The following is a 13221-nucleotide window of genomic DNA, read 5'->3' as shown; positions in this document are numbered from 1 at the left end:
CTCCCTGCTCTGACCATGGATATTGTGTTACTCCATGGTCAGACAAGGGCTAGCAATGCAAATCACAATACAAACCACCATTAAGGCCTGGTCACACCGACTGAGTGTTGTTGGAGCGGTCGTGGAGCAATAAGGAGAGAGGGGGGTCGAATTTCGCTCACAAAATTGGGGAAAAAATCAAAAACGAAAATCGAAAAAAAACCAAAAAACAATCGAAATCGAAAATGGTGAACGGGAGCGAGCGGTGATGATTTTTTTCTCTCCGCTCCAACAACGCTCGGGTGGTGTGACCATGCCTTTACCACCACCATCATCATCATTGTCACCATCTTCATTAAAGTCAGCAACATAATTCCCTCTCCGTTATGCAAAATATACAGATACAGAACATGTACAACAGCACAGACACTTTTTCCCTTTACCATCTTTTTTTTATTGAGCATTTGATGAAAAACAAAAGGATGGTCGAGTCCTTTTCCCTAGAAAAAAATACAGTTTCACCAAGCTGCTTGACATATATTTTTTTTTATATATCATAGCAAATGTTTCTACCATGAATTCATAGTGTTCCATGCCAACTTCTGGAGAACATTATCACACTCATTTTTGGTAATTGCATGTACATTGCAAGTCATCTAAAACTGTAAAATAAGATCATATATATCATACCTTACATGTAAGTAAAGATCTATACATTCTTATCACAATCTTGATACAATAATATATTAGAAATGGTACACCAATGCAATTATAGGACACTGGAAATGATATTTAAAAAAACATTGCATATTATTTTCCAATGTCTCACCAAAGCAGAGGAGTGATTTCAAAAATTTAACGTCTCCTTCACAAACCAACTTCACAATGCATTGTATGGTACATGTACTTGGTTGATGTTAAACATGAGAACTGAAGTACATGTACTTTCTTAAAAATAATCTTCAAATTCTATAATCCATAAATTGCTTCTAACTAGTTATACACTTTAAAAACTGTGGTGTTAAAACTCACACCAATTGGTGTTAAAAGAGGACCACACCATGAGGTGTTAAAATTACACCATAAAGATTGAACATTACACCATAAAGATTGAACATAACACCAAAGAGTGTAAATGTAACAACCAAAGGTGTTGTAACAACACCTATAGGGGTAAAACTAACACCACCAATTTAACACCGGTGTAAAATAACTGGTGTGGTCCTCTATGTACACCGGTTATCACCACAGTTTTTGCTGTGTAGATGTCAATCTACATATACACAATAGTAAATTCATCAACAGTGTATCAATAATCCTGAGCTGAATCGTAGCATGATCTTCCATTCTTCATCATTGATATTTACACACAAATCTGTAAACAAAAATAAAACTAAAAAATATACTGAGATACATGATCATAAATCTAAAATCACAGAATTTTTTTCCATAAATATTAAAGAAAATGTAAAGAAAAGGACAAAAAAGAAGACTAGTAAATAACTTAACGCATTCACATGCCAGGTAAAGTAAAAATAACCACTGTTAAAAAGGTACATTCCTGGGAATGTTTCAGAAAGCCATTTTAAAAAATTAAGCAGATTGATCTGTGAATTTTACTTTATTTATTCATATATAAATATTTTCAGCCTGGAGCATCCCTTTAATGAAATGCTGACTTTGAGCCCACATGCATTCCCTTGGCCTGTGATACCAAAGCTATAGTGACGACTGATAATCATATAAATGTATTTTGTAAGCAACGATTGGTTGTACATCCTGGTCGGTGCAATTAATCGTAAGAAAATGGCAAAATAAATTTAATGATGAAACCCGATGTTTCAACTAAGTTATGACTATTCCTAATGATCTCATTGAAATTGTCAAATTAAGATTCGGCTATAAAAACTGTAATGGTTTAAATGTTGATGAATACAGTTATGCTTACATAATAGTCTTATTCCAGTTTGTAAGCTTGCTGAAAATGTCACCAAAACCTGATAACAAATAACAAAGTTATTAAATCTGAAAGTCTAGCAAAATATCGTGAAAACAGTGAAATAAATGTCTTCATGAATATTCATTAGATCATGGGCTGTCACATCTCCACTTTCCTTTGTATGTTGTTACATGTACATGAAATCATAATTGTTTTGTTTATCATACATGTGTAAATGATATGTCCCCCATATTATGAAATAAGTTCAGCAATGAATATCTATTGCACTTAATCAGTTGGGTTTTTTTTAAATATTTTTGGTTCTTGAAGGAAAAAAATTGAATAAACCTAATTTTATATAATAAAATACAAAAGAACAAGAAGGGGTATGACATCATCAGTTTGCTTATTGAATATTCATGCAGACATGCCTAGAACTGTTTCACCAGATAATGCAAATCATTAAAATGCCATAACTTTGTTATCCCTTGTCTGATTTCAATTATTTTTTTTTTTCTTGTTATGTTAAAATCATATTATTGTCAGCCTGGAGTACCCCTTTAATGTAGTATACTAGTATTACATAAATATTGTTTTAAGACAGACCATCATGTGTGCAGCAGAACACAAATGTTCACATGAAAACAGTTCTGACGGTTTTGAAGCAAATGCACATGTGACAATGATCTTGATTAGCGCTTGATTGACTGGACAATAAATGACTTGAAAGGCTATTCAATCAACCATTCAGGTAAAAGTAACTATAAAAATCATTCAATGAAATTATACAATCAATCATCTTCATTCTTGGAAAATCTTGCCCTTCGTATTCAAGTTAGTATGAAGTCATGCAAAACATCGTGGAAAGCTTTCTGAAACATCCCATTTCCATTCCTTTATTGACTCGATTTTGTAATGCCATATTCCAATTCAAACATACAAGTATCCATTTAAGTAAACTCAGTATAAAAATAATGAAACACAAATACAAAATAAATCTTGCTTTTGTCATAAATCTGCAACAGCTTTTGGAATGTATAATTCACAATCTCCTCATTATAAGCAGACTTCAAAGAGCAAGATCACATGCATTCAACAATACAAAGGAAAAATAAATATGAAAAAAAAAAATGATCTTAAAAGGCTACAATCTTACAGAATAAAGTAAGATGAGGAATCACTGTGAACTACAAAGTATTGAACATTTTCTTGCATAATCAATTCATTTGCACATTTTGTCAATATCAATAATAAATTTGCATGTACATAATAAATTCTGATTCACAATTTTTTTTAGGGTGAAAATACTGCCCCTGGCATCTTTTGGGGCAAGGCCAATCAAACTGCAAGATCAAACATTTAGTATAAAAATCTTTTAGAAAATCATTCAAAATAGCACAAATTTTGTAATATATTTTACATGTACATGAGAATCTAATTCTTGATTTTTTGTACATGTTTCACACTTGAATAGTACATGTAAGTATTTCATACTTAATCATTATGAATCAACACAGATATTTGTAGGAGAAAATGAAGTATAATACTTGTATATGAGGAAGAATGTGGTTTGACTTTGACACAGAAAACAATGCATACCTACATGTACTTACATTGTAACACACATATAAAGCAGTTACAGTGTACAATGAAACCGCCGATATAAAATATTTTGCACACTTCGATGCAGGCATTTCATTGGTTTATCCACATACATGTATTGTTACTGGATACAGAACAAGTAATACAAACCAGCTTTATTTGTCATTACGTATTTAATGACTCAACGCATGTTACCTTGGAATCCAAACATATTTTATCCCAATGTATCATGATTATCCAAACTTGGATAATCGTGATACATTCGGATGAAATACGCTTTCATGCCCACTAGACCACAATACGTGTAAATTATGATAACGTATTCAGGCCTTAAATACATGTACTTATTTCAATGATCACAACAGTACACCCACCTTAACCAGGTAAAAGTTCAGGACTGTACTGAGCAAACAAGACTCTCATGCATTCCTATATATATCACCATGCTCATTCTTTTTTGCTTCATATCATAACTTAGTTCTCAAAATCTGCCTTCACGATTCACGATGCCCCTGTACACGTATGTAAGCCCTATGTTAGCAGGAAATAGGAATGTTTATTAGGGGATTACAATAAATTTTCTTTCACATTGGTTTACCGGTATTAGTTTACAATCCAGGCACAAATTACCAATAAAAATACCAGGTAGCATTTCCGAACAAGAGTGAATGAAAGCATTGAAAGTGATTGGGGGGGGGGGGGGGGAGGAGGCCTTGGTGATCGGTTGGCCAGATTTGACTCCTCATTCCACTATATCATTCATAGATCCTACAAAATAACAATCATACCACTATAAAGGTCAGAATAACATCTATTACACATATTTTTTTGCAAGTCATGGTGATTAAAAGTTTATGAGGGAAATTGGCATATGGTGACCACTGATATCTTGGAGGTTATATGCTAGCAGTCAAGTCAAGGAAGTGTTGAAAAAAAAACAGGCCAAGTGATTTATGACCCACATCCTTGAGAAATGCGTAGCTTGCATTGCCTGGCGACACTGATAGAAATATTTATTTGTTGGAATATCCTAGCAAGCCACCCCTCAATGTTCATACCTCCTTTTTTATTTGTAACAGAATGTCTGCACCAAACCCTTCACTTTCAACCTTTAATTTGACAATGTACCAATTAAAAAAAAAAATCCACACATATTGTTGTTATGAGTAGTACAATTCATTATATAGTGAGCATGATCAACCATACTGTCAAAAGGATCTGATTTTATGCAAAAACAAAAAAAAATATTACCCTCGCCTATAAACCCCCAAAACATTGTGCTGATCTGGAGCATTACAGACTCCACCATTGTACATCACGAGTGTATGTCCTTAGTATGTCGCATCAGTTAGAGCAACGCGTGCAAATCTTTGGGGATTTTAATATGAAACAGTAAGCCCACTTGAATTATCATGAAATAATAATTTGTATTACAGTGTATATGCCGGCCAACTTGTATCTATAGACAAACCCTCTCACAAGTATCATTATCTTCAAATTATTGATAAACCAATGGCACTTGTGGCGTGATCTTCCATGAAGAGTTAATTTGCCAATCATATGATGCCCTTGGACTTGGTGGTATATTAACAGTGATGAGGTGATGTAGGATGAGTCTAGTAGTATTCAATTATTGATTTCTTTGCTGTGGATATATATGTATGCCCTTCATCTATCAACTCCTGCACAGCTTAACACCCAGTCAGGTTACATGTACAATATCAACTCAGTCTCATAACTTCATCTTCTTTTAGTCTAATACCGATCAATGTACTAACAAGGCACTGGGGCTATTGCAATTTACCCCAAATACATTACCCGAAATACATATCATAAGTTTCAAAGGCCCAATACATTGTGTCATTTGGTACATAATACTATATTAAGGAGCAGTGGGAAATTTGACCCCTTTTCTACACTGCAAGTACAGTGTTCAGTATATTTAACACATTAGGTGTTGAATTTAACACTTCCCATCATCATTTGTAGGACCACACTGATTGACACTACACCATGTTGTAGCACTCCTTGGTATTAAATGACACTGCAGCCGGTGATATTTCATCAGTGCTGGTTCTGTGAGCTCATGTATATTCATTTGATATAACTGGTGTTATTTTTATAGTTTCAACGGTTTGACAATGGCCTAGCACCTTGGTAAAAATGTGATCAAATTATTTCTCTCCATCATCGAGTCATATTAGTCTAATCAATAATTGAAATCAACAATAATTTGAACTAATTGACCCCCTAAATATCAAAGATTTAACATGATCCATAGCTTGCAATATAAAAGATTTGCACACCACTAAAGTATAGAACAAAATCACTGCCTTGACATGTAGATGGAACAACTAGACATAGGTTTGTTGAAAACCTTTTAAAAATCAATTGTTGTGTGACTTCGGAAGAAAAAAAATCTAAAGGCCTGGAGTGTATGCACAATATGCAGGCAGGTGTGGTTATTGTGATCAAACTCAATCTGTCCTGCTTCAAAATGAGTACATCCTGGAATATGAAAATTATCTTTTCCTTCTCTACCGGAATCTACCCCACATGCAATTATGAAATACAAAGTGAAACCATAGAGCTCCAACTCAAACGGACCATGAAAGGTATGCAAACACTCGGTTTCATGGAATTACATGTACAACACTTCTCTTCCTAAAAGTGTACATGTACTTGCCCTAAAGATATTATTTCAGATATAAAAAAACAGAAGCTCACAGATATTTGTGGAGTATGAGCTGCGCTTTGAAATTTTCGTATAAGATATCCTATCATAGTAATCTAGTGTGCATTTGAGACACACAGGTCTACACACATCGTGAAAAATAAAATGAAATGCATGCACATAACAAGAATGTTGGGGGACTAGTTACTGCGGCAGCCTGAAGACGTGTCGGGGTCCCCGGGGCAAGGGAACTAGGAGAAAACATTGGTTCCAGTGATTTATTCATTTTAAGACATACATAGGCCTACATGTACCACCCAAGGTACAACTAGGCCTACATAAATGCATCACTCAATTTATGAGTCAGTAGATAGATGATTTTATACAGTTTCAACATTTTTAATCACCAACAGAAAATAACTTTTGGAGTCTCTGATAAGAATTGCACTTTCTCGTACTATCATTGATCTGTTTGTCCAATTTTGTTCAACTGTGAACAAATCACAGCCAGTTTTGGAATCATCATCCAATGCACAGGCTACAGCATACAACCAATGGACCATGGAGCTATTCTGTTAATAGCTCTATGAATGGACAAGATCTCGAGTCTGAAGGTAATTTTCATCCCTGGTGCTGATCGCTACTGTGCATTCAACATGCCTAAATGTAGGCCCTACATAAATAAATGATCATGGATCCATGCAAAAAACCTCCACAGAAACCACAAGTGATTTTCCAGGATTGGGGAATCCCCCCAAGTCCCAATAGAGAATAAAGTCCTGTATGGATACAGGTCTTCATGTGTGCCTGCCATACTGCAGGGTCTATTGATCTATCAAGGATACCTGGTAGTGGTACATACAAAACGAAGATTATTCCAAATGTAACTTGCACTAGACATGGACTTTAAAACATCATAGACAAGACTACCACTACAAATCAACATGTCACTCAAAATGGGAAATTTGATCCTCACATAAAAGTTTCGGTATCTAAATATAGTCATGAGTAATGTAAAATCATGATACTGTACATCTATATCGTGGTTGTGCAGAATCACCTTTCCCAACGCATCTTTTCTGCCTTTCATGTTGAGCTTCGAATTTCAATAGACAAAATGAGCAAGTCAAAATTTGATCGAGGAAATTCATACCTCCTTGATTTGATTGAATGCAACCAGAGTTTGTTTACCGGTACTATGGTAAAGAACCAAGGAGTACCAGCACTTGGTATGTAGAACATATTTCTAGTGATTTTACTGCACTGACCCGACTCAACAGAAAAATAAGATCATTTTCCTCCTCTGCTATTCATACATACATCTGGTAATTCTACCCATACTTTTGCCAATAGTGTACACGTACATGTAGGTAAACGTCCTGGATTTACACAGTGAAATCAGTGAAGCGTTCAAGGGTTCCCTTTGACGGTGAATTAATGATAAATTGCGGAGCAGATTGCTTTATCCAGCCAAACATAACTGTGAGCAGGAATGGAATTCCGATCACTCAGCATTCTAAAGGAAAATAAACTGAATTACTTTACATACAGGCCTAGTCTGCAAGCACTGGCTCAAGTTTGACACTTTGACCATGGAGCTATACCATGTCTAGAGTAAAGACTAGATGCCTAGCTTTCCTTGGGAGAGCCAGCCACAGAATAGTGAAAGTAGTCTCACTATTTCAGACTCTGCATTATGCACTACTGTACAAAATGTGAATTGTGAAACCCAAGGGTCTGTGCCTGAAGACTAGTACATGTACATGTTCAAAGGCCTATGCGTGATACCATGTCCATAGCGATACAAACTGTATCTCTATGGTTCACGTAGGGAACAATCCTCTGGCCTATTTTGATAAGCTCAAAATTGTCCTAAAAAAGAAGAAAAAAACCTGAATACACACTATGTATTGCAGTCTGCAGGTGAGTTATAGGCTAATATGCTGCAGCCACTTTGAACAGTACCAGCTCAAGAGCCAAACTACACAAGTATAGTTCCAGCCAGGATCTTAAACCCATAGTTCCAGGATCATCTTAAACCCAGGTACTCAGGATGCAACATTTTGGTCACTTTGAATGGATCATTTATACAAACAAAGATACAATATTTGCCAAGAATTTATTAGAAATTGAATACATGTAATAACATCAACTGCAAGGTTCCAAAGTACACGCAGTCCTGTTCTTTAGAAAGAGATTTAATAGGGCGGGCATACCATCAGCGTTTTTAAAAATAATTTCACAATATATTTTGGATGGTTCAAGGTATTTATCGTAGAACATGTAGGGCCTCTGGCAGGATATTCACTAACTGATATACATCCTTGCAGTTCAGAAACCCTTGAAAGTGGAATTTTAAATTGGCAATGAAAAAATTGGAAGATATTTCTTTTAAAATTTCATTTGCCCTCTTTTTACAGCACAGAACTCATTTAACTTTGCACACAAGCCACACCACATGTCCATATGTACTGTTCGTAGATTGTGCTATCCAGTCATCAAGATATAATCTTAAGTGCTGTTTGGTTTTGTGCAAAGAATGACTCCCACCACCATACAGTTAACACATGGCCTAACTTAAAGGAAACCAAAACCCAAGAAGAGAAGCAATCACATTAGAAAGAGTAAAATGAGAGGAACAATTAAAACAAAGTTTTATCAAAATCGGTTACGAAATAAGTTATGGGAATTTGAAAACTCTTGTTGTACTTTCTATGGGCATCCTCAAATTGGCAAACATGCTTCAAAATGGCTGATATTTGTGGACAACTCTCCATTTGTTTTGTACACAAATTTTCAGATTTCCCTAATTATCTTTCAAATTGCATCTTGCCTCCTTCTAAGCACAACATATGTCATGGGAAAATATAATCCACACCATAGTATGTCAAGGTCAGGAGGAGATAATGTGAAATATGTAAAATAAAGCGGAAAATCTGAAAATATGTGTACAAAACAAATGGAGAGTTGTCCACAAGTCAGCCATTTTGAAGCACGTTTGCCAATTTGAGGATCCACATAGTAAGTACAACAAGACTTTTTAATCGTCCATAACTTGCTTATTTCATAACCGATTTTGATGAAACTTTTTTTAAATTCTTCCTCTCATTTTACTCTTTCCAATAAGATTGCTTCTCTTCTTGGGTTTTGGTTTCCTTTAACATACTACTTTACTTGCAGCATTGTCTATCCATATGGGTGCAGTTGACTCGTGCCATGTCAAATACTTGTGTAGATACGCACAAAAGGCAATTATGATGAGATAATGCTATCATAAAACCTACAATGGCGACGTAAGTAAGCAATGATTAATTTTGATAAGACAACACAGGATGTACAAGCCACAGTATTGAAGCCTTTGTCTCCTTTCCAGTTCTTTACCTAATGCTGGCTGGTTTCAGTACATGTATAGAATAATATGTAAGGTCACTATGGGTGTCTGTGAGGTTTTTTCTTGCAAATATTAGTTCAAGGTGTTATTCTTTCACTTGCTCTTTTGAAATCTTGAGACAAGAATTCAAAATACATATTCAGGCACAAGGTTGGGGAAAGGCCAATCTTTATAAATGTAACCCCCCCCACAAAAAAACCAATGAAATCTATATTTAGTAGAACTATGTGCAATTGTGCACATGTATAGACTCTGCATAACATGATTGTATAAAAATAATTTAGTATAACATTTTTTGCACATAATTTGATATTAAAATATGCTTGATTGGACATGGTTCAAGGTATGACATTGCTAGATTAAATTTGTCAAGAAAATATAAAACATATTCTTTATCTCATAGTAAGCCCTATTATGCTACACATCTAACTTAAAATCAAGCCAAGCAATGTTACAGATTATGACTGAGCTGTTTTTGTTTTGTTTTTTGCATTGAAAATAAAGAACAATGATCAAACTATGCAAAGACTCAGTCTGGCTTTTTGAAAATGGTTTACAAGTTGTAAACAGATCACATCATGAATTACATACATGATTGTACACTTTGTGTTTACGAATAAGGCTTGAGATGAACCATATGCAGCTGTAGCAGCTGTTACAACACATAAATGATTATAAAATATGGTTGGCCTGAATAAGCCTCATAAGTAGATCCCAACTTGCCTAGATGCAACAACTAAAATGATAATAATAATAAAAATGATGATGATGATAATTTTAAAAATAATAACATTTACTACATCTTAATAGAGTAGACACATGTTAACATGGCATAAATACATCAAATTGTCGATCCATCCAAAACATGTACATGTACATGGATCTCTGGAAGAAAAGTTCTTTTGGTTAATACCCCGGTACTGGGTACTTGAAGAATAAAGGTATGCATTTATATGGTTTTGTGTTTCGAGTGATATGGATATCTGCAGGCTCCTATACTCAAACATAATAGTAGATATCATTAAAATGTATTTCAATTTACTGCCAGAGAAAAGAGAAGTGCCAAGAGAAGCCAGCCCCACACAACCCTCCCAGTCTCCCACCCTCTATCATGTCTGAGACACTCATCCTATAAAAGTACAAGGAACTCAGGAACTGAAAGCATTTTGTCAGGAACATAATAAACACATGGCCCTTGCATGTGATCACAATCATCGCAAATCTTTTGTAAACATTCCCACTACCATAATGTTATTACTTAATGGTATATCAAGCTTTTCTCCAGAAAGGGGCTAATCAAAAATAAGTGTCCATAGAAAAGGACCATTTAGTGGCAACTTTGCACGTAACAGGAAGCCTTTAAGTTTAAGTGGTCTGGCAATTTTTCTCAACTTGACCCCCTTTGACAGGGATTATTTCCATACTCAATTGGCCTTCTTTGGTGTTGAGATTATAGGGTGGGTGTGTGCTATGGGATCTTCTCAATCTGAGTCAGCAAACTGCACATTCTTCCATCTACAGAACAGATTAATACTCATGTACTCCCATTTCATTGCTAATAGTGCATTCTCGGAGCTTCATCAAACCCTATATCAATAGGTTGGATTTTCAAAGAGCTTAAAACTATGTTTTTCATAGCTCAAGAAAGGTCCTGTCTAGCACAAATTCAGTATCCAACAGAACCCTCGCTTCTACGTGTACCTAAGGTGAGTCATTTGAGGCAATCATCACTGTTCTGAAAATCTAAAGATTCAACCAAAAGTACAAAATACCAGCTTCATTCTTTCAGATGGCTAAAATCTCTAAAATTTTAAGGCAAAGTGGAAACCTTTTACTCTCCCTACATGTACATTCACTACCATGTACATAGGTAGTCATATATTCAATAGTTGTGAACAGGTGTAAAAATTGTTTACATGCATACACTGTACACCTACATGTATACTCTCTACTGGTTTCTTTTCAAATTTGAGAACATTTTATTACCAGGCATCCTTAAAAATATTTTACATTTCAACTAGAAGCCATATATATGGTAATCAATAATCTCATAATATACTACGTAGTCTACACATGTATTATGGCACTAACATACATTTTGAAAGATCTCTGCAACAGTACATAGGAAGTCAACCAGTGGGTTGCATTTACTTTAATCCGTCTTGAGCGATGCTTTTCCATTGCTATAATGAGATTTGCCATTTTGATGTGCACCATTGATATGAACACCGTTTTGATGAACACCGTTCTGCACCTCCTTTTGCTTTCGGGGGGCCTTCTTCACAAAGTAGGTTTTATAGAAGTAATGAGCAAAGAGGATGAAATACGAAAAGTACATGAGTAACGACACCCTGATATTGTTGTCTGTCGTCGAGCAAAACTCCCCTTGCGATCTAAACTTCCACGCCAGGGTGTTGATGACGCATCCGACGACCATCTGGGAGGTTTGGATTAAAGTAAGGCAGACGTTGATTTGACGAGGTATACGAACAAGGCGAGATGCTTTGAGGGCATAGTAGGTATACATGAAGGCATGTACAAGGGCATTGAGATCAACGAAGTAGCGTCCGGGGGCCAACATGAGAGGATAGCTGTACCATGCATACACGAAAACGGTGATGTGGTGATACCAGTGGAGGAAAATGAGAGGTTGTTTGCGAAGAACGATAAAGAGCGTGTCACCAAGTTCCGGAAGCTTACTCCAAACGAATAACATAGACCAAAAGCCATTGACCCCATCCATGCCATATCGGTCATCACACATGGTTGCTTTCCATCCATAGTCCCGTGCATACATGACAAACTCCTGAGCGAGTCGGAAGGCACAGACGATGCTGAAGACGGAGAGGCTAGCGGACCATAGTATCAGGGGTCTGCGGAGATCGAAGGGAGGCCTGTCTCGCATGAAGCGCTGCAGCCCGAAGATGATCACCACATAGGCGATGCTGATGTACATTGACCAGTGCCAGTATTTTGCCATCCATGACGAGTACGGGCCGTGCTCAAAATCTTCTTCGAACCAGAAATAAGTCTGCTGAAACTTGGCTGGCAATCTGTCTAACATGACGGTATGGAAGAATAAAAAACGGAGCCAGATATTCAACGAAGTACAAAAATCGTTTGGTGGTAGTAGTGGTAGGCCGACTCCCCTCGAACTTGATACGCCCAACAACAGCGCTGCCCGCCTCTCTCACTTGTCTGGCTATGAGTATGAGTATGAAGAATGTCTATGAAGACACAATTTAACTACAAATTATTTAAGGATTGGCAGATGTAAGCGTTTATGTATCTTGATTGTAGTATCTTCTACCGGGTTGAATATAAAGCATTAGTTGCTACCGGATAAACACTGGTAAAATAATGTTCAACACGTTAGCCTATCGCGTACCAATTAGGCCCCCTAACTGAGAATATCCGCAGAAGTATCCGCATGCGATATATGCGGGAACTTGCAAAGGATCGAAAGCAAGCATGCCCCACCCATTCGTGTAAAATGTGTAGGAGTCCTGCCTGCCGTATATGGTATCGTTGAGGTTCGTCCATTCTTTAATAGGTAAATAAAAAAAAAATCAGCAAAAATATATATAAAATATCAAGCAAATACTATCATGGAAAATAATTGTAAGAAGTATTAGA

The 13221-nt window shown here is 36.1% G+C and overlaps 1 protein-coding gene across 1 annotated transcript; it reads right to left on the bottom strand.

Moving 5' to 3' along the window:
- Positions 1-11737: 11737 nt before the first annotated feature.
- LOC121406894 (elongation of very long chain fatty acids protein 6-like) lies at positions 11738-12649 on the bottom strand. The gene has a single exon (XM_041597765.1). It carries the CDS (start codon positions 12647-12649, stop codon positions 11738-11740), a length of 912 nt encoding a protein of 303 aa, XP_041453699.1.
- Positions 12650-13221: the final 572 nt, after the last annotated feature.

This window comes from Lytechinus variegatus, chromosome 2 (assembly GCF_018143015.1).
Source record: "Lytechinus variegatus isolate NC3 chromosome 2, Lvar_3.0, whole genome shotgun sequence".
Lineage (NCBI taxonomy): Eukaryota > Metazoa > Echinodermata > Echinoidea > Temnopleuroida > Toxopneustidae > Lytechinus > Lytechinus variegatus.
This window is presented reverse-complemented; position numbering and strand designations above follow the sequence as displayed.

Excerpts from the sequence above, each read along its gene's own strand:
- LOC121406894 (XM_041597765.1), bottom strand. The coding sequence starts at position 12,649 with ATGTTAGACAGATTGCCAGCCAAGTTTCAGCAGACTTATTTCTGGTTC.